Source organism: Mesocricetus auratus, unplaced genomic scaffold (assembly GCF_017639785.1).
Source record: "Mesocricetus auratus isolate SY011 unplaced genomic scaffold, BCM_Maur_2.0 Super-Scaffold_100046, whole genome shotgun sequence".
NCBI lineage: Eukaryota > Metazoa > Chordata > Mammalia > Rodentia > Cricetidae > Mesocricetus > Mesocricetus auratus.
The window spans coordinates 3,737,018-3,757,140 of NW_024429223.1; the positions used below are offsets into that span (position 1 = coordinate 3,737,018).

The following is a 20,123-nucleotide window of genomic DNA, read 5'->3' on the forward strand; positions in this document are numbered from 1 at the left end:
ATCAGTCGAGCAGGTGGTGGACAGCCTCCGTGCCAACGGCCTCTTCCCATGCCGCCCCCCCCCATACTCTGCAGCAAACAGAGCGGGGTCCTGTGGATGGGTAGACACAGGCAGGGACTGCAATGCACTGGCAGGAGCAGTGGAGAGAGGGGTAGACCAGTAGTCCAAGCCCAGGAGATGGGGTGGGGATGACAGAGGTGGCGCGCACACACACACACTCCCACACACTCACTCACACTCACTCACACTCACTCACACAATTAATACTCATACATACTCATACACACTTATATACACACACACACTCACACACAGACTCTCACACACTCACACACCACCACACACACCCATACACATTCACTCACACTCATACACACACACCACACACTCATACACACTCATACACACATTCACTCACACACATTCACACACACCACTCACACTCATACATACTACATACTCAAACACACACAGTCATACACACTCATATACACACACACACTCACTCATACTCACACACTCACTCACACAATTAATACTCATACATACTCATACACACTTATACACACACACACTTACACACAGACTCACACACTCACACACCACCACACACCCATAGACATTCACTCACACTCATACACACTCACACACACCACCACAACACTCATACACACATTCACTCACACACATTCACACACACCACTCACACTCATACATACTACATACTCAAACACACACACCACACACACTCATACACACTCATATACACACTCACACACTCACTCACACTCACACACTCACTCACACTCACACACTCACTCACACAATTAATACTCATACATACTCATACACACTTATACACATACACACACTCACACACAGATTCTCACACACTCACACACCACCACACACACCTATACACATTCACTCACTCATACACACTCACACACACCACCAGACACACTCATACACACTCATACACACATTCACTCACACACATTCACACACACCACTCACACTCATACATACTCAAACACACACACCACACACACACTCATACACACTCACACACACACTCACACCTCTGGTTTAGCTGTGTCATCACTCTGCGAGTCACTGCATCCAGGAGATGCCTGCGGTCTGTGGGGGATGGCGTGAGGAATGAGATGCAGCTGTCACAGAGCCCTCCTGTGGGTGGATGAGGTCACAGAGCCCTCCTGTGGGTGGGTGAGGTCACAGAGCCCTCCTGTGGGTGGGTGAGGTCACAGAGGCCTCCTGTGTGTGGATGAGGTCACAGAGCCATCCTGTGGGTGGGTGAGGTCACAGAGCCCTCCTGTGGGTGGAGTGAGGTCACAGAGCCCTCCTGTGTGTGGATGAGGTCACAGAGCCCTCCTGTGTGTGGGTGAGGTCACAGAGCCATCCTGTGGGTGGGTGAGGTCACAGAGCCCTCCTGTGGGTGGGTGCGGTCACAGAGGCCTCCTGTGGGTGGGTGTGGTCACAGAGGCATCCTGTGGGTGGGTGCGGTCACAGAGCCCTCCTGTGGGTGGGTGCGGTCACAGAGGCCTCCTGTGGGTGGGTGCGGTCACAGAGGCCTCCTGTGGGTGGGTGCGGTCACAGAGGCATCCTGTGTGGGTGGATGCGGGCCTCCACCGTGAACTGAACCCGCCCCTTCTGCAGAGCACCATCGAGCGTTCTGGTCCCCTGAGGGAGCTGCCACCTGTTGCTGTGGAATCAGAGCAACCCCTCCTCCCCAGTGTAGTCAGGCTTCAGGAAAGGGAGCGGTCTCCCCTCTGTGGTGTTTCTGCCTCCCTCGCCACGGGGCTTCCTCATTTCACAGTAACCGGTGGGTGCTGCCCAGGATGAGTGGCATCGTGGAGACGTAGCTGCTTCCGTGCGGTCCCCAGCGAGGGCTGGCCACTTCTGGTGGAGTCCGAGGAATGACTCAAGTCCGTGGCACTCAGAGACCGTCCTTCCCGGCCATCCTCTCCTCCCTCTCCCTGGCTCTCTGTTCTAGGCGGCACAGACAAGGTCTGTGTCCCGCAGAGGACAGGCAGACGGGTGGATGCTGGGTGCCCCTGCACAGAGACGCAGGTCCTGGCCACGCTAGCGTGGCTGATCTTGGAGGCTCCTGGCTTCCTTCCCCTCTTGAGAGGGAAGATGGTCACGGGGGAGCTTGGTGAGGCGAGCGGCCTTCTGCAAAGCAGCTGAATGGGCCATTAAAAGGGACATGAAGGAAACCCTTGGCCTGCTCTCCGGTCTCCTCTCCCGGTCTCTGGGTCCTGCTGTTGGAGGCCTCCTCACTGGGAACCTGGATTCTTCCTTCCCATCGTCACCTCCTGTAGCACCCGGACACCCCCCCCCCCCCGCAGCCTTCCTCTTCCCACGTTATAACTGCTTTTTCTGTCTCCTGAGTCCCCAGGCTTTGAGAGAGGGTCATTCTTTTTTTTGGAGGCTGTCGGTCCAGCCCGGCCTCGAACTCACAGAGATCCTCCTGCCTCTGCCTCCCGAGTGCTGGGATTAAAGGCGTGCACCACCACCGCCCGGCGAGAGGGACATTCTTAATGCACCGCCAGGGCTGGGAAGTCAGATCGGCACATTCTTACTAGCAAGGTGGATGCATATTCACCACGTGGCGCCTCTCACGGCAGGCTTAAAGTGTCACCCAAGCACCTCCTTAGAGAGCTCCGCAGAGTGACGTGGGAGCTCAGTGGGTTTCCCTGATGGCTAAGGCTGCTGGAGGTTTTCTTCTTGTGTGCTTATTGGCCATTGTGCATGCCTCCTTTTCAGAACTGCCTGACCCGTGCATTTGTCTGTTTATTGACTGGGCCATTCGTCCTTTCAGTCTTGATTTTTGTGGTGGTTTGAAAAACAAAAATGGCCCCCACAGGGAATGGCGCGATCAGGTCGTGTGGCCTTGTTGGAGTAGATGGGGTGGGAGGAAGTCTGTCACTTTGGAGGGTGGGCTTTGAGGTCTCACGTACGCTCAAGCCACATCCAGTGACTCAGTTCACTTCCTGGTGCCTGCATATCAAGATGTAAACACTCTCAGTTTGCCAGGAGGCGGTGGCGCACGCCTGTAATCCCAGCGCTCGGGAGGCAGAGGCAGGCGGATCTCTGTGAGTTTGAGGCCAGCCTGGTCTACATAGCGAGTTCCAGGACAGCCTCCAAAGCCACAGAGCAACTCTGTCTCGAAAAAACAATAACAATATAATAATAATAATAATAATAATAATAATAATAATAAAGCCTCTCAGTTCTGTCTCCAGCAAGATGCCTGCACACCGCCTTGTCCCCACGATGATGATGATGGACTAAACCTCTGCCCCAATTAAATGTCTCCCTTCATAGCGTTGCCGCAGTCACGGTGCCTCTTCCGTCTGTGGAAAGCCTAAGGAAGACAACTTTTGTTTTTTCAAGAACACTGGGTAGTAATCCCCTGTCCGGTGAATTTTCTGCCATTCTGTAGGCTGTCTTGGTTGGTACAAATGTAAACTTGTAGAGCCACTGTGGAAATCAGTATGGAGGTTCTTCAAAAACTCAGTAGAATTAGAGAGGAAGGAGAAGGGAGAGAGTAAGCCATCTGGCCGTATTTGCAGCGGATAAATTCTAAACACCCAGAAGGATGCGTGCCAGTAAGTTCATTAGGGGGTTCAAATTCTTGAAACCGTGTGAATTTTCAATCTTTCTCTACAAATGTTTTGTGATTTTCATGAAAAAAAATCTCATAGAATTACCGTATGATCTAGATATACCATCCCTCGTGTTTAACCAAAAAGGGCCAAAGTCGTAACCCTGCAGACACGGCTGCACGCCTGTGATTATTGCCGCATCTTTCGAAACAGCCGCCCTGTAGAACCAGCCTGCCAATGTGGTGTTCTATGCACCAAGGAGTGTGACTCAGCCACAAAGGATGAAACGGTGTCGTTTACAGGAAAGTTGATGAAACGGGAGATCATCATGTTAAGGGAAATAAGCGAGGCTCAGAGAGGGTGGTACCTCGCCACACGAGTGTCTGTGTGGTGGGGGAGGTGGGTTATGGGAGGCTGGGGGCTTTGTGCATGGTGCGTGTGCATAGAAAGGAGACCGTGTGGGAAGAGGAGGTGGTCCAGCAGGGGAGCAGGAAAGGGCATTGGGAAGGTCAGCTGTGATGAGGCACATCGCGCACACATCTGGATGAAAGTAGGCGTGGGGGACACGCCCTTGGTCCCACCACCAAGGAGGCTGAGTCAGCCAGAGAATCATGAGTTCCAGGATGGCCTGCACTACTATGAAAAAATGAAAGCGTAGAAATATCCAAGTGAAGCCCATTATTTTGTATGATTAATGTAGGCTAACGATTTTTCTTTTTGAGGGGTAGAGAGAGAGGGCTCCTCTAGAGCAGATAACACAGGGACGGTAGATGGAGCCCAGCCGCACGCCCTGCCTGCCGCCCCTCATAGCGCTGCCTTGAGTGTGTGGTCCTTTGGGCGTTTCCCTGGGCTCCTCTTGCCACCTGGCCATACACAGGGCCCTCTGTGACCTGCTCTGTGCACGCTGCACCCCTCTCTCTTCCCCCTTGTAAGCCGGGGCTGCGGGAAGCCCCTATCGCATCCCATGATGCTTTCCTCACCCTTTCCTCTGTGCTTTATTGAGCGGTAAATCTTCCGTGTTTGGGACGAGAAGATAACTGTAAAATGTAAAAGTAACAACAATTAAAAAAAAAATGAACAGAATCGTAAAACTGGGTTGAGCTACAGAATGTCCCCCGGTGGCAGCTCCTCCCTGTCCTAACATCACCACCCAGCGTCCTTGAGGGCAGGCTTCCATTAAGAAAGCAAAGAGATCCCCCCCTCCCCTTGCACCGGCTGTAGCCCTCCAGGGTTTGCAAGTAGCTCCACAGGAAAGCTTCCCCCCCCCCTCGCCTAGTACACAGGAGTCCTGGTCCCATCCCCAGAACTGCAAAGAAGAAAGGTTACTCCATATTTTATTTTATTCCCCTTTGGTTTATCTTTTTTTAAAAAATAAATTAATAAAACCCCTTTGTTAGGGTAAAAGTGTGGTATACCTTTAAAACAACAACAACAATGAAAACCCCTTTGTTAGGGTAAAAGCCTTTGCATGCTTTGGAGTTAGAGAATATAACTAGAGCATGGAAGGCTGTGTGGAGAGATCGGGAGGGTGGTTGATGGGCAGAGGGGTGCAGATGGAGAGAGGTGATTGGTGTCAGCTAACTGAATATTTAGAACTAGCTGCCGGAAGGGAGTTTTGAACGTCAATGTAAAGAAATGATATATAGCTATGTATGGTGACACATTAACTGTGACCTGTCCCGTCTGCTGCGCGGCCTGTGTCCGAGAACGTGCGGAGGGTGTCGGGGATTGACAACACAGAGACTTGTTCAACGATGTAAAGAAAACTTTAAGCAGGCCCCAAAAAGGTTCAAGAAAACTTCCTAAGAAAGGCTCCCACCAGAGAAGCTTTTGCTCTCCCCTCTACCCTGGCTGGTTCTGCTCTGACCCCAGAAACTGATCTGGGCGTGGCAGAAGAGGTGGTTAGTCTTTGGACAAGGTCGAGGTCAGGGTGGTTTCTGTGGGCAGGCCTTTTCCAGGAACTTAATGCCCCCAGGCATTGTATTGTTTTTAGTAAACATGTTTTTAGTAAACATTGTCTTACAGCTGCCTACTCCCAGGCAGAAGGGGAAGTGGGTCTCTGCTCAAGGTCTGGTGTTCCCACAGTGACCCTCGCACTTTGGGGGCAGAGTAAGGAGGCTGGCACGTTCAAAGCCAGCCTGGACTACGTAAAGAATTAAGATCAGCCTAGTCTGTCTGGTAAGCCTCCGTCTCAAAATGAAATAAAGTGTATGCCTGAGGGTTTTGTAAATAATTTGCTAATTGTACTGATAGGATCGTTAAACATGCAGGAATGCCTTATCGTACCCGTAAATATGTACATTTGTGTGTCGGTGTAAAGCAGGTTAATGGCTGAGGACACTGCTCAGTGGTGAAGAGCCCGTTAGTCTTATGTCAGCCTGACACTAGCTAGGCTCATTTTAGAACAAGGCACCTCAACTGCCAGGTCACTGACTTCTCTCTCTCCCCACTGCAGCCGGGTGTTCAAGACAGACATGGAGCTGGAGGTTTTGCGCTACACCAACCGGATCTCCAGTGAGGCCCACCGTGAGGTGAGTTGGTTGGGCAGTACAGTAAATGACCTTGCCAATTGCAGTGCTGGAACATCTGACGGGAAGCAGCTTAAGGGAGGAGGGGCTTTGTTCCGGCTCACAGTCTGTCATGGTGGAGTGCTGGGCCACTCGGGGGCGTGGGTGACTCCACGGTGGCAGGACATACGGAGACTGGCACCTCAGCTGGCTAGGAAGCAGAGAGACTGGAGTGAAGGTGGGGCCGGGCTGTAGACCTCAGTTCAGACTCATCAGCGCCCCCTTCCTCCTCCTGAAGGTTCCACAGCCTCCCCCAGGCTGCACCAACCCACGGGGAACCCAGTGTTATAGCGCACCAGCCCGTGGGGGACATTTCATGTCTGAACCATCACAAGCTGCATCGCTGTGGCCACCAAGGACCACATGGAAGGCAGGGAGTCTCTCAGGAGGAATTCTGTCTTTCCTGGAGGGTGCAGGGCAGGGATGGAGACCCTCTGCTCACTCTCTCCATCTTAAGGCACCCACCTCCGTGAAGGTTACGATCCCAGGCCTCAGGGACTGTCCCAAACAAATGGCCCTACTTCCAAGCCCAGCTCGTGTTAAAGCATCTTATGTCTGTAGCCATGATTCCAGCTCCTACTGCTAGTGTTCTATTGCAATGGCCACAGTAACTCTTATAAAAGACTTTAATTGGAGCTGGCTTACACTTTCAGAGGCTTAGTCCGTTATCATCATGGCAGGCTAGCAAAGTCGAAAGTTCTACATCTGGATCCAGAGGCAGCAGACAGAGAGAGACTGTGGGCTTGGCTTGGGCTTCTATAACCTCAGAGCCTACCTCCGGCGATGCAATTCCTCCAACAAGGCCGTGCCTCCTAATCCTTCTAAATAGTGCCACTCCTTGGTGACCAAACATTCAGATCTATGAGCCTGTGGGGGACATTCTTATTCAGGCCACAAAACCACCATCCCTTTTCCCCCTTAATTTTTATTTAGATTGTCGTTTGTTTATTTGTGTCTGTGTGTATTTGCACATGTGTCTGTGTTAGTGCATGTGCATGTGAGTGCAATGCTGTTGGAGGCCAGAAGAGGGCGATGGATTCTTTGGAGCTGGAGTGACAGACAGTTGCGAGCTGCCCAGTGTGAGTGCTGAGACACAAACTCTCGTCCTGAGTGAGCAGCAAGCACTTTTTTAAAAGTTTTATTTTAGTTTAGTTTTTCGAGACAGGATTTCTCTGTGTAACAAGCCTAGCTGCCCTGGAACTCACATTGTAGAGTCCTCAGATTCACAGAGATCCGCCTGCCTCTGCCTCCCAAGTGCTGGGATTAAAGGCATGCGCCGCCACAGCTCAGCTGTACCAAGAAGTACTTTTTAGTCGTTGAGCCCTCTCCTTTTCTTTTTGACTTTGAAGACAGGGTCTGGCTATATATCCCAGGCTGGCCTTGAGCTCACCGTGTAGCCCAGGCCATCCCACAATTACAATCCTTCCACTCCACCTCCCCAGTGCTGGGATTGCAGCTTTACCAGCTCTACCCATCACCCGCTCTCCAAAGACATCTTCGCGTGCAAAGGAAGCCAGTATTTGAAAACCGCCCAAGCCTGCCTGCTCAGGGGCCATCGCAGCTTAACGTTAGGGGTGACGAGGGTAGTTGAAAGCCTGTGAACTCTCTTGTCCCAGCTAATTTCTCTGTTTATAAAAATTAGGCAAAGTCAATAAATAATAAACAACAAACAAATAAATAAGACCTTTTCTGAATATTCAGGATTTGCCAAATATCTTGGTCAAATCCTTTGTCTGTCTTTAGGCTGCCGGCCCCCTGCAAGCTGGAGCGTGACATTTATATTGCTCCACGATGGTTTAAATAAACTCTGAGGGTCTCGGAGCTGTTAAAAGGTCCCATTTGTCACTTCTCTTCTGCGCCACTGTGCGTGGATCACCCCTCTTTTTTTTCCCATTTAAAGAGGAGCTTTTGGGAAAGCATTATACATTATTTGTAAGGCCGCATCGGTCACCTGCTTAGTGCAAATGTCTTTGCTTAATACCCGTGCTCTAGGTAATGAAGGCCGTGAAGCCCGGGATGAAAGAATACGAGATGGAAAGGTAAGCCGTCTCTCTCTGCGTCTCTCTCTCCGCGTATCTCTGCGTCTCTTTGTGTCTCTCTCTCTCCGCGTCTCTCTCTCTCTGTCTCTCTCTCCGCCTCTCTCTGCGTAAGGAAGGGTTAAAGTGCAAAAAGAACCCAGCAATCTGTGTTCCCCAAGCAAGTAACAGATGAGGGGCTGGCGCGCCGCGTGCCGACCGAGCGGGGACCATGCGCAGAACTGAGATCCCAGGCAGCGGTTACGGTCCCTCTGGTGGCAGCCACCTCCCTGGCTCCTGGCAGAGTGTTTGACGGTAATGGGCCTTGATAACTTTCCAGGCTGGTTTAGTGTCCCATCGTCCCACCCCCTGGGGGGAGAGGACCTTTACCAAACAGCCGCTGTTGTGCCTCCAAAAGCCGCCAGTAAAACAGCTTGCTGTTTGTTATGTGCAAGCACCACCGTTATGTCCGCTCAGCACTCGCTCGCCCTGGCGACTGGGCCGAGGGACGGTTTAAGTGACTCCTGAAGCACCACCGTCACAGCCCAGCCTTGCTCCAGGACCCTGGAGTGGACTTACCGTTGCCCATGCTCAATGACCCTCTTGACTCAGATTGCCCCCACCACGTCCTGGGTCTCCCACCAGTGACCACGCCACCTGGAAGCTCTGGGAGGTGACACTGGAGAGGCGCGTCACCCTACCCATCCCAGGCTCCCTTCCCTACGTGGACTAGTGCATGCTTGGTGGCTGCCACTCCCTTTCCCGTGTTGGTAACCCCCAAGTCCACCATCGAGGCCTGCTCTGTGTCAGGGGATGCTGACTCTTCACTGCTGTGTCTTCCAAGGGCCTCTGTCTTGGAAGCCGGGTCCACAGTGTGGTGATGTGGGTGGGGTTGGACCTTCGAGGTGGGGCCTAATGTGGGGGGGGGCTTGTGTCACTGGGTGTCCTATACTCAGAGGGCTTAGTAGTTCTTGAGAAAGGATTGTCATAAAAAGAGCCAACCTGACCGCACCCAGATAGCTGGCTCTTTTTTATTTTTGTTTGTTTGTTTTTGGAGACAAGATTTCCCTGTGTAGCCCTGGCTGTCCTGGAACTCGCTCTATAGACCGGGCTGGCCTTGAACTCACAGAGACCCACCCACCTCTCCTCCCCAGAGTGCTGGAATTAGAGGCGTGTGCCACCACCTTCTGACCCAATTTCTGGCTCCTTAGGAGGCCAAACCAGTAAGCCTGATCTTGAACTTTTAGCTTCCAATAAGCCACACAAACCCCTTTTCCCTATGAAATAGCCTGTCTTGGGTATTTTGTCGTAGTAACAGAAAGGACCACTGTGCCGTCCCTACCCGTGGCCTTGCGTGCTGCGTCAGTGCAGAGAGCAGCCCCGGGGCCCAGGTGGGGTCAGCAGTGGCCAGCACGGCACGTCTGTCCGCTGCGGGCTTGCAGATGGACGCCTCTTTCAGAGCCTGCCCCTGAAAGGTGAGCTGAGAGTCTCGTCCCCTCTTCTTATCCTGAAGGGCATGGAACCTGTAGAATGGCTTCCTCGGCTGCTGTGGTGTCCCGGGAGGGCCCAAGTAACGGTTGTCCGTCAGAGCTGAGGCTGTCTCACCAAGGTCACTGGGGAAGGGCGTGCACAGTCTCTCCGGTTGCAGTTAGCACAGCGTCCCCCCCCAGGATGTGAGGCGGGCCAGCTCAGGGAGGAAGGGGGAGCAGTGAATGTCTCGCACTGACACTGCCCCAGAAACCTGTTCTCAGTTGAGTTGACTTCCAGTGACCCATCACAGATGCCTCACACAAAAATAGCCAAGAAGCCGGAGCAAGAATGGCCTTCCTCAGTGTGGGCTCTCACAGTCTCTGCCTGCCGCCTAGCTGGGCCCTGTGCTGTCGGGGTCTGGCTCTAGATGGGACCCGCTTGCCTCAGCTCCTGACCCTGACTCCGCTGCAGCTCGTGGCGGAGCTACACGGGCTTTGGGTCTGTGTCAAGGAATGCCTTGGTATAATGGAGCGTGTTTGTTTTTCAGAAACCCAAAGGACTTAGCGATAGCATAATGAGCCCGAGGCCGTCGTCCATTGTTGTTTAGTTTTGTGTTTGGGCTTTGGTTTGCTGGCATATGTGAGCAGCCCAGACATCATGTCATTTCCTGTGTAAATATTTCGGGAGACGTCTCAGTCTGTGAGACTTTTCCCTTTCTGTAACCACCCTGCCATCATCCCGTCCAACCAGATCAAAGTGTGAGCAGCTCTCTGTACCTCTGTACCTCGGCGTCCTGCACTACAGATTCAGCCGCTGCCTGGCTGTATGTGAACACGCACAGATCTTTCATTGTCTTTTTTCTCCAAGTCACACAGCATAGCAACCGTTGGCACAGGGTTAGGCCTTATACATGCCCTCCAGTTGATTTGAAGTGTCGGGGGCGAGTGTGTGGGTACAGGGGATCTGGACATCTGGAGAGGCTGGTTGGTGCCCACAAGGTTCTCAGATCCCTTCTGCCGGAGACCGGCTGTGATTGGTTTAGCTGGTGTGTGATGTGTGTGAGGGCGCCTGAACATGCCCGTGGACGTCAGAAGATAAGCTCTTGTGACCCTTGAGTCCCAGGGAGCTTGCAGGCCCCCTTTCCTGGGTGACCAGATCCCTGAGTTATGGACAGCATGAAGCTTAGCTGGCATTCTGGGAGGCATCTGTCTGGCCAGGTGTACCGACAGATTTTTCCGTGATGGCCAACTGGTTCTCTCATGTGTACAAATGTGTGCCGCACCCTCCTGCAACCCATAATAGAAGATCTAGATTTCTAGATTCTAGAGTAGTGGTTCTCAGCATGTGGGGCGTGGCCCCTTGGGGGGATCACATATCAGATGTCCTGTATATCAGATATTTACATTGTGATTCATAACAGCCAAATTGCAGTCATGAAATAGCAATGAGATTGACTTATGATTGGGAATCACCACAGTGCGAGGAGAACTGTGTTAAAAGGTCAGCGCTGGGAAGGTTGAGAACCACTGGTCTAGAGGAAAAATAGTGTCCGTCTGTGGGCCTCAGCCAGTGGGAGCGCCTGATCACTGGGCCCCTGAGAGCTTAGCATAAAGGGACTGGTAGGAATGGGGGAGAGTGGAGGCAGTGGGGTCAGGGAGGAGGTGGGAAGGCTGCTCCGGAAGCCAGTGGGAGGGTACTTGTCCGCGGACGTCATCATGTCCGAGGGTGTCTGCCTGGATTTCAAGAGGGCATTCCTCTGCCCTGTGAGCATCTGTAGCCGTGAGTTGGACTGGCTCTGTCGCAGTCTGCATCATGAGAACCCGAAGATGCCTCAGGAGTCTGGTCTCGTCTTCCTGCACAGTCGTTGGTGTCAGGAAACATGTCTGGGCTGTTTGTTTGGATGGATGGATGGATGATGGGTGGATGGATGGATGATGGGTGGATGGATGGATGGATGGATGGATGGATGGAGAGATGATGGGTGGGTGGATGGATGATGTATGGGTGGATGAATGGATGGATGGATGGGTGGATGGGTAGATGGGTGGGTGGAAGAGAGAAGAAAAAGATCGGAGCTAATTTTCTACCGCCTGCATGCCACTGGAGACTTCATAATTAATCTCCTCTGTTAGAAATCAAAGCCTTCCAAGGCAGGTGTTGGCTACCCAGGGGACATGGCCTTTTAACATGGGCTGGACTGTTGCCCAGGTGGGTCAGGGCAGCCCAGGTGCTCACTGGGCAGTGGACTCCTGGGCACAGAAGGAAGCGGGTCTCAATGCGTGTGCTCACGGTGCCCTACACTCGTGATGGGCATCCCCCAAACCTGCCAGCCACACAGAGGGGGATGGGGTAGGGCAGGAAGACTCCAAGTCAGGACCGGAAGCTGGGGTGGAGGAGGGCAGCACAAGGACAATGCCAGCTGGAGGCCACATTCTCAGCCTTGCCCCCTTCTTTTTTAATTACCAGAGATTTATTATACAGTCTTGAGGGCGTGTTTAAAAAAAAAGCGTAAGCTAGCTGATGTATGTCGCTTATGAAGACAGCGCCTTCTCCTCTGTGCTGCGCCTGCCAGCAAGGAAATGAAAATCATTTTCCAAAATTGAGGTGTAGTAAATTGTGTTAAACCAATAAGACGTTAATGTCTGGACAAATCGGGCTCGCCCAGCACCCGACTCCAGGCCCAATCAGCCGGTCCATTTTACCACCTCGTATTATTTAATGTTTGTGGCGTAACCGGCTTGTAGCCGGCTGGCACGGGGCTGGCAGCTGAATCAATTACCTGCAAACACTAATTTAGAGCATGCTCAATTGGCTGTGTAAGCAGGTCCCGGTTCACATTTACTAGGAGGAGATTAATAACTGATGCCATTGACAGCCTGGGACCTTAATTGCGATCGCTGTCTCCCCTACTCCCAGCTGTGAAGGGGCATTTGGGGCCCTCTCACAACAGCTGGGGGAGGGACGGTGTGAGTAACTTGAAGGCCAGGTTCTGTGGGTATGACCATGTCCCCATGACCTTACCCCCCTCCCCTGCCCGCACCTGCAGGAATCCCCCTTGGCAGACCCTCAGTCCTGCCTGGAACCCCTCCACTGTAAGAACCGGGTTTTTCTGGGTTCCTGCCACAGGCAATAGTCACAGTGGTAGCCTCCTGTTTTCTTTTAGGCCCTGTGTTAATGAAGAACTTGCCCAGCTCTGGCTTTTTTAAAATTAAAGGTCTTATTGCTTTTTCCTGCCCCGTGGACAAATGGAGTGAGTCATGTGTCACTTGTCTTCTGGGTGCCCACTGGGTCCAGACTGGGGAGGCAGCGCAGGAACGTAGCCCGAGGGACTTCATCGCATGCGTGCCTCCGCACCCCCTGCACGCACTGCACACCGGTGCCCGCCACACGCACCCCTACACCCCCACGCTCACATGCACACCACACAAGCGCGTCTTCTGTGGGCCCACTGTGTGCACTCTGCGCACACATCACACCCCACGCCCACACGCACGGTCCCGTCACACATCACATAGACGCACACCCTCCCCCAGTAACCCTTAAGTTCGCCCCCCAGCTTGGATAGTCCATCCCGGTCTCCAGGTGAAGCGTTCCGTGTACCAAGGGCTCGGGTTGCAAAGCCCTAGCCATGTTTACTTTTTTAAAGCAGGTCAGGCTCTTTTGTGTCTTTAAAGGGTTAGAAACTGCAGCTCCAATGGGGACAGGAGGGAGGCCTGAGGGGCTGTAGGCAAAGCCCCGCCTTGCTTCTCCCTGAGTTCAGAGTTTCTGGGCAGCCAGCAGCCTGCAGCACACGGGCTGTGTGAGCGGAGCGCACCCCTGGCGCTGGTCAGGCCAGCACTGACTGCTCTGGCCGTCTGCTGGGGCGGTTCCAGATCCCTGGAGCCTCGAGCTTTCTCAGGCTCTCCTCTTCCTCCCTCCCCTTCCCTCTTCTTCATCCTCCTCATCCTCCTCCTCTTATTTTCTGTCTTTTTGTTTTTGGGGTTTTGTTGTTGTTGTTTTTCGTTTTTGAGATGTGTGTGTGTGTGTGTGTGTGTGTGTGTGTGTGTGTGTGTGTGTGTGTGTGTGTGTAGCCCTGGCTGCTCTGGAACTCTGTAGACCAGGCTGATGTGTGTGTGTAACAGCCCTGGCTGCTCTGGAACTCTGTAGACCAGGCTGATGTGTGTGTGTAACAGCCCTGGCTGCTCTGGAACTCTGTAGACCAGGCTGATGTGTGTGTGTGTAACAGCCCTGGCTGCTCTGGAACTCTGTAGACCAGGCTGATGTGTGTGTGTGTAACAGCCCTGGCTGCTCTGGAACTCTGTAGACCAGGCTGATGTGTGTGTGTGTAACAGCCCTGGCTGCTCTGGAACTCTGTAGACCAGGCTGATGTGTGTGTGTAACAGCCCTGGCTGCTCTGGAACTCTGTAGACCAGGCTGATGTGTGTGTGTGTAACAGCCCTGGCTGCTCTGGAACTCTGTAGACCAGGCTGATGTGTGTGTGTGTAACAGCCCTGGCTGCTCTGGAACTCTGTAGACCAGGCTGATGTGTGTGTGTGTAACAGCCCTGGCTGCTCTGGAACTCTGTAGACCAGGCTGATGTGTGTGTGTAACAGCCCTGGCTGCTCTGGAACTCTGTAGACCAGGCTGATGTGTGTGTGTAACAGCCCTGGCTGCTCTGGAACTCTGTAGACCAGGCTGATGTGTGTGTGTGTAACAGCCCTGGCTGCTCTGGAACTCTGTAGACCAGGCTGATGTGTGTGTGTAACAGCCCTGGCTGCTCTGGAACTCTGTAGACCAGGCTGATGTGTGTGTGTGTAACAGCCCTGGCTGCTCTGGAACTCTGTAGACCAGGCTGATGTGTGTGTGTGTAACAGCCCTGGCTGCTCTGGAACTCTGTAGACCAGGCTGATGTGTGTGTGTGTAACAGCCCTGGCTGCTCTGGAACTCTGTAGACCAGGCTGATGTGTGTGTGTGTAACAGCCCTGGCTGCTCTGGAACTCTGTAGACCAGGCTGATGTGTGTGTGTAACAGCCCTGGCTGCTCTGGAACTCTGTAGACCAGGCTGATGTGTGTGTGTGTAACAGCCCTGGCTGCTCTGGAACTCTGTAGACCAGGCTGATGTGTGTGTGTGTAACAGCCCTGGCTGCTCTGGAACTCTGTAGACCAGGCTGATGTGTGTGTGTGTAACAGCCCTGGCTGCTCTGGAACTCTGTAGACCAGGCTGATGTGTGTGTGTGTAACAGCCCTGGCTGCTCTGGAACTCTGTAGACCAGGCTGATGTGTGTGTGTAACAGCCCTGGCTGCTCTGGAACTCTGTAGACCAGGCTGATGTGTGTGTGTGTAACAGCCCTGGCTGCTCTGGAACTCTGTAGACCAGGCTGATGTGTGTGTGTAACAGCCCTGGCTGCTCTGGAACTCTGTAGACCAGGCTGATGTGTGTGTGTGTAACAGCCCTGGCTGCTCTGGAACTCTGTAGACCAGGCTGATGTGTGTGTGTGTAACAGCCCTGGCTGCTCTGGAACTCTGTAGACCAGGCTGATGTGTGTGTGTAACAGCCCTGGCTGCTCTGGAACTCTGTAGACCAGGCTGATGTGTGTGTGTGTAACAGCCCTGGCTGCTCTGGAACTCTGTAGACCAGGCTGATGTGTGTGTGTGTAACAGCCCTGGCTGCTCTGGAACTCTGTAGACCAGGCTGATGTGTGTGTGTGTAACAGCCCTGGCTGCTCTGGAACTCTGTAGACCAGGCTGATGTGTGTGTGTAACAGCTCTGGCTGCTCTGGAACTCTGTAGACCAGGCTGACCTCAAACTCACGGGACCCACCTACCTTTCCTAGGATCAAAGGCGAGCACTGCCGCCCACCGCTACCACCCGGCTGTCTTATTCCTTTCTTGTGTCTTGTGGAAGTGAAGCATGGGACCCTGCGCATAGGCAGAACGCTACCAACTGAGCCGTAACCCCAGCCTTTGATTTTTTTATTTCAAAGTCTCCCTGTGTAGCCCAGGCTGACTTGAGGTGCCTCCTTGCCTTGCCTCCCTGGGGCTGGTTTTATACGGTTGCCCCTGTGCCTGGATACTCGCTTCCTTGTTCATCGGGCCCTCTGGGCACGCCGTCACCTCTGAAGAATGACCCGTGTGCCCGCGCTGTCCCTCCTCTTGCTCTGTGGCCTGCCCAGATGCTCCCTTTCCTGGGGCATGAGGTCAAACCTGGCTTTGTATGGCCATTCAACAAGGTTCCTTTCTGTTGATAACAGATGTCGCTCAGAGGTGCTTCCTTCCTGGAAGGTTCTGGAGAATGCCAGTTTCCCAATAAGGTGCATTCTGACCTAGTCTGGCTTCAGCCGGGCGGTAGTTGGGCATCAGCGAGGCCGCCCTTCGTTCCCTCCCCCTCCCCTTGTGAAGAACACTTGGGTTTTGTGGAGGAGGCTTTGGAGACGAGTATGGGGTGCAGACCGTCCCAGACCTGGACACCAAGTGGCAGATGATTGATGGGTGGCGTATCTCTGTGAGCCTGGTTACGGTCCATCGGTGGCACCGCTCATTCAAAAGTGAGAGCCCACATCTGGGTATGGAGAACCCTTCACGGCCTTGGTGGCCTGGTGTGTCTCTGGCCAGCCCTCCCTTGATAGCGCACATGGCAGAGATCCCCCCAGCCCCACCTCACCCGGAGTGCGCACATGCGTGCAAGTATACAGTCAGGTGTGAGCCAGTTCAGGCTTTGGGGACAGCACCGCCTGAAGCAGGCATTCTTTCCAGCGTCACAGGTGTCACCCCCACCCCAGAGCCCCAGCAAGTGCCTTGCGGATCTACACTGTTCACCGCTAAGCGCTTCTGTTGATTTCAGATAAAATGTTTTATCAAGACTTCAAGGAACTTGTCTCCCTGGCTTGCTTTGAGATTGTATCAGAAAAGGGTGTGGAATGTTATCAGCTGCCTTTTAAGTACCTCTCTTGGTGGGGGGGGGCGGGTATTCAGAAACCTTTTCTGTTTTATTTTTTCAAATGTCTTCAACATTTTTATTTGCTCTCTGTCTCTCTGTCTGTGTGTGTGTGTGTGTGTGTGTGTGTGTCTGTCTGTCTGTCTGTCTGTCTGTCTGTCTGTGTGTGTCCTGTGCATGTTTGGGGAGGGTGGGTATCCCTGGAGGCCAGAAGAGGACAATAAATCCCCTGGAGCCAAGTTAGAGGTGATTGTGAGCCACCCAATGCGATGTGGGTCTTGGAAACCAAACCTCAGCCTTTTTCGAGAGCCGGAAGTGCTTTTAAGAACAGTTTTAGGGTAGAGCTATGGGCACACTGCATCCTCGGCGCCTGTGCTGTCATTGTTGTGTGTGCCCGCATCCTTGATAGTGCGGTTTCTGTTAGTTAATCTGCTCTAGTTTCCCTAGCTCTCACCCGGTGTCCTCTCCCTGGCTCAGGAGACCCTCTAAAATCCAGTTGTACTGTCCCCTGGAGCTCCTCTGAGCTATGACAGTCCCTCAGCCCACCCTTGTCTGTCATGGCCTCACTAGTTCTAAAGAGTCTCGCTTGGCAATGGGAAGGGTGTGTGGGTCCCCAGCTTAGCTCCTCAGGTTGACAATGGGGATGAGTGACGCCTGGAGAAGATCAGAGGTACAGTGCCACTGTTGTCAGAAGAGAGCGAGTCCCCATGCTGTCACATGACACGTCCCTGTCAGTGTCAACATAGGTTACCTGCCTAGGTTTGTCTGGTTTCTCCCTGTGACGCGACTCCTACCCTTCCCCCTCCGCGGTGCTCAGCCTGCTACAAGGCAGTGGCCCGCCCAGGCTGCACCCAGGCAGGGGGAGCCAGTTCCCCTCCTGGAGGGGCGCGTGCTGTATTTACGAGGCCTTGGCACACGGTGCTTGCTCTCTTCTCTCCTGGTTACTTATTCAGTTTCCTATACGCGTTTCTGTTTAGACTCGTGGATGCTTTATTTTAGACTTTGGGGTGTAATCTGGGCTCAGGCTATTCATCTCAGTGCTCCAGTCGTTCTAACTTTGAGAGTTGAAGGCTCTTTCTTTTGGCTCTTGCGTCCCTTTGATAAACGCCTGTCATACTGCTTTCTAAGCACTCCCCTGGCTTCCTTTCTGATTGCAAGATGCTCCAGACTCATCTTGAATATTCTTTGTTCAAGCCCTTGAGGGAGACATTTCTCTAAGGAACACTAGTTGCTGTTGTTGGAGAATCATGTGAAAAGCCAGGATCGGTTGCTGGAGAGACCTGCTGCTCTTGCAGAGACCTGGGTTCGGATCCCAGCACCCACATGGAGGACCTTAGTCATCTGTATATCCAGTTCCAGGGGATCCGTGGGCACCTGCAAGCATGTGGGGTGTGTGTGTGTGTGTGTGTGTGTGTGTGTGCATGTGTGCTCACATGCATATAAAGTAATGACTAATTAGTTTGTAGTCTCATGGTTAGAGTTCCTAGAGGTTTGTTGCCCTCCCTGGATTGGGTCCCAGCTGTGTGATATTGGGCAGATTGATAACGCTGTACCTTAGTTTCATCTGAGGTCTTTGCTAATAACCCTTTATATCCTGGCTGAGTGAACTCAGTGAGCTAGATATTGGTACAGAGAACAGATGAAATACAGCGACTTTTACTAACCGCCATAATGGGGTTGGCTTATTAGCATTCTCTATGCGAGTTTTATATAGTCTCAGAAGAGAAGAATTAGCTCCAAATGCCCTTCCTCCCTCCATTCCTCCCTCCCTTCCTTCTTTCTCCTTTCCCTTAGGCATATTTTAAGATCATAGTTTGGAGCAAGCCTACCTCCACCCCCAATTTTCTTCGTGGGAAACAATATATGAAGCACAGGGCCTGGCTGCCCCCTTGAAAGGATAACAGAGCCCTGGGGTGTGGCCAGACCCATCTTGCAGTTGGGTTTTCCTGCAGAGCTGCCTGTGGCCCCCCCTGGGAGGGTCAGTGCAGTGTAGACCCTCCTCCCCCCCGTTTTGTTCTCCCCAGTCATACTTCCTTTCACTGTCTCTCTATTGATCAGTTTGTAACAATTGGAACTGCTGTATTGATCTTTTCGAACAATTGTTCTTAAATTTCTTTTCTGGTTCTGTTGTTTATTTGACTCATGGATTTCCAATGTCATCATTAACTCCTTTCTCTTCCCTCCCAATGCGTCCTTTGAACATTCATTTCTTAACCTGTTTAGACGAATCTTAGTTCTCTCTCTTCTGTGGTAATAAATGGACGTGGGCTAGTTTTTTTCCTATTGAGCACAGCTTTGGTTATATTCTAGCAATTATTTATTTATTTATTTATTTTGGAAGGAGATGATTTTTTGAGACAGGGTTTCTCTGTATCGTTTTGGAGGCTGTCCTGGAACTCGCTCTGTATACCATGCTGGCCTGGAACTCACAGAGATCCACCTGCCTCTGCCTCCCAAGTGCTGGGATTAAAGGCGTGCGCCACCAACACCTGGCTTTTAGTAAGTTTTGATTGATTTGGTTTTTTTTTTTTTGACCTGAGAAATGTACTGATTTGTTCCAGATTGATGTTTTTAGATTTTTCTTGGCTAACATTTTATTATTAGTTCCTGGGCTTGTCACCATTTGTAATAAGAAATTTGAGAAGAAGGGGAAGAGGACCCAACAAATTGAATCCACTTTGAGATTTTTCTCTCTGCCTTATCTTATAGTATTCTTTGTCAGCATGTTAAAGAGCAGAGATGCTTGTTGAGTTTTTAGTTTTGAGTGCGTACTTGGTGCACACCCACCCACCCGGGCTCCTGTTCTCATCCGATCCCCTTCCTCTTCCTCCTTGGCGTTTGCCCTCAGACTGAGGGGTCTGCTGTATGAATTCCCCTCACGAGTGACAGGGTTTGTTACAGTCACTTCTGAGACAGGCAGTTTGAGGTGTGCGGGTTGCTGGATGTTACGTGCTTATTACATGCTACCTTTGCACATGTTACAAGAAGGCCCCTTTAAACCATGTGATCGGAGCCCTTAGTTTTATTTGTGTCTAATTTTGGTTTTGGTGTTACATACTTTTTTTGTGTGTTTTAGTTCCTGATGTTGTCTTTGTTCTTTTGTTTGCTTTTTTGTTGTTGTTTTATTTTTATTTTTTGAGTTGGCCTGCATTCCTCTTCCCCAAGTGCAGGTGTCATGCTACCTAGCTTTTTTATTATTATTATTATTTCAGATGGATTTATTTAGTGATGTGTGTGTGTGTGTTTGCCTGCTTGTAAGTGCGCCACATGCATGCAGTGCCTGTGGTGACCACAAGAGGGCGTCGGCTCTCCTGGAACAGGGGTTCTAGCCGATTGTGAGCCACCCTGTGGGTACCGGAAACCAAACTCTGTCCTCTCTGAGAGCAGCAAGGGCTCTTGACTGCTGAGCCGTTTCTCCTGCCGCGTGTTGCTTGGTTCGCTTGTGTATTGATTGTTGTTTATTTTGTGGTGCTGGGGGATGGGTCCACGCGGGGCAGCTGCTATACCTGCCGGCCCTCCTTTATTTCAT

The 20,123-nt window shown here is 52.1% G+C and overlaps 1 protein-coding gene across 1 annotated transcript in view; it reads left to right on the plus strand.

Annotated features, from left to right (window-relative positions):
* The window catches only part of Pepd (peptidase D), a 143,760-nt gene that overhangs the window by 50,699 nt on the left and 72,938 nt on the right, over window positions 1–20,123 (plus strand). Inside the window, exons 8-9 of the mRNA XM_005081773.4 lie at window positions 6,085–6,160; window positions 8,189–8,235. Of these exons, the coding sequence (XP_005081830.2) occupies window positions 6,085–6,160; window positions 8,189–8,235 (123 nt within the window). The remainder of the gene's footprint in view (window positions 1–6,084; window positions 6,161–8,188; window positions 8,236–20,123) is intronic.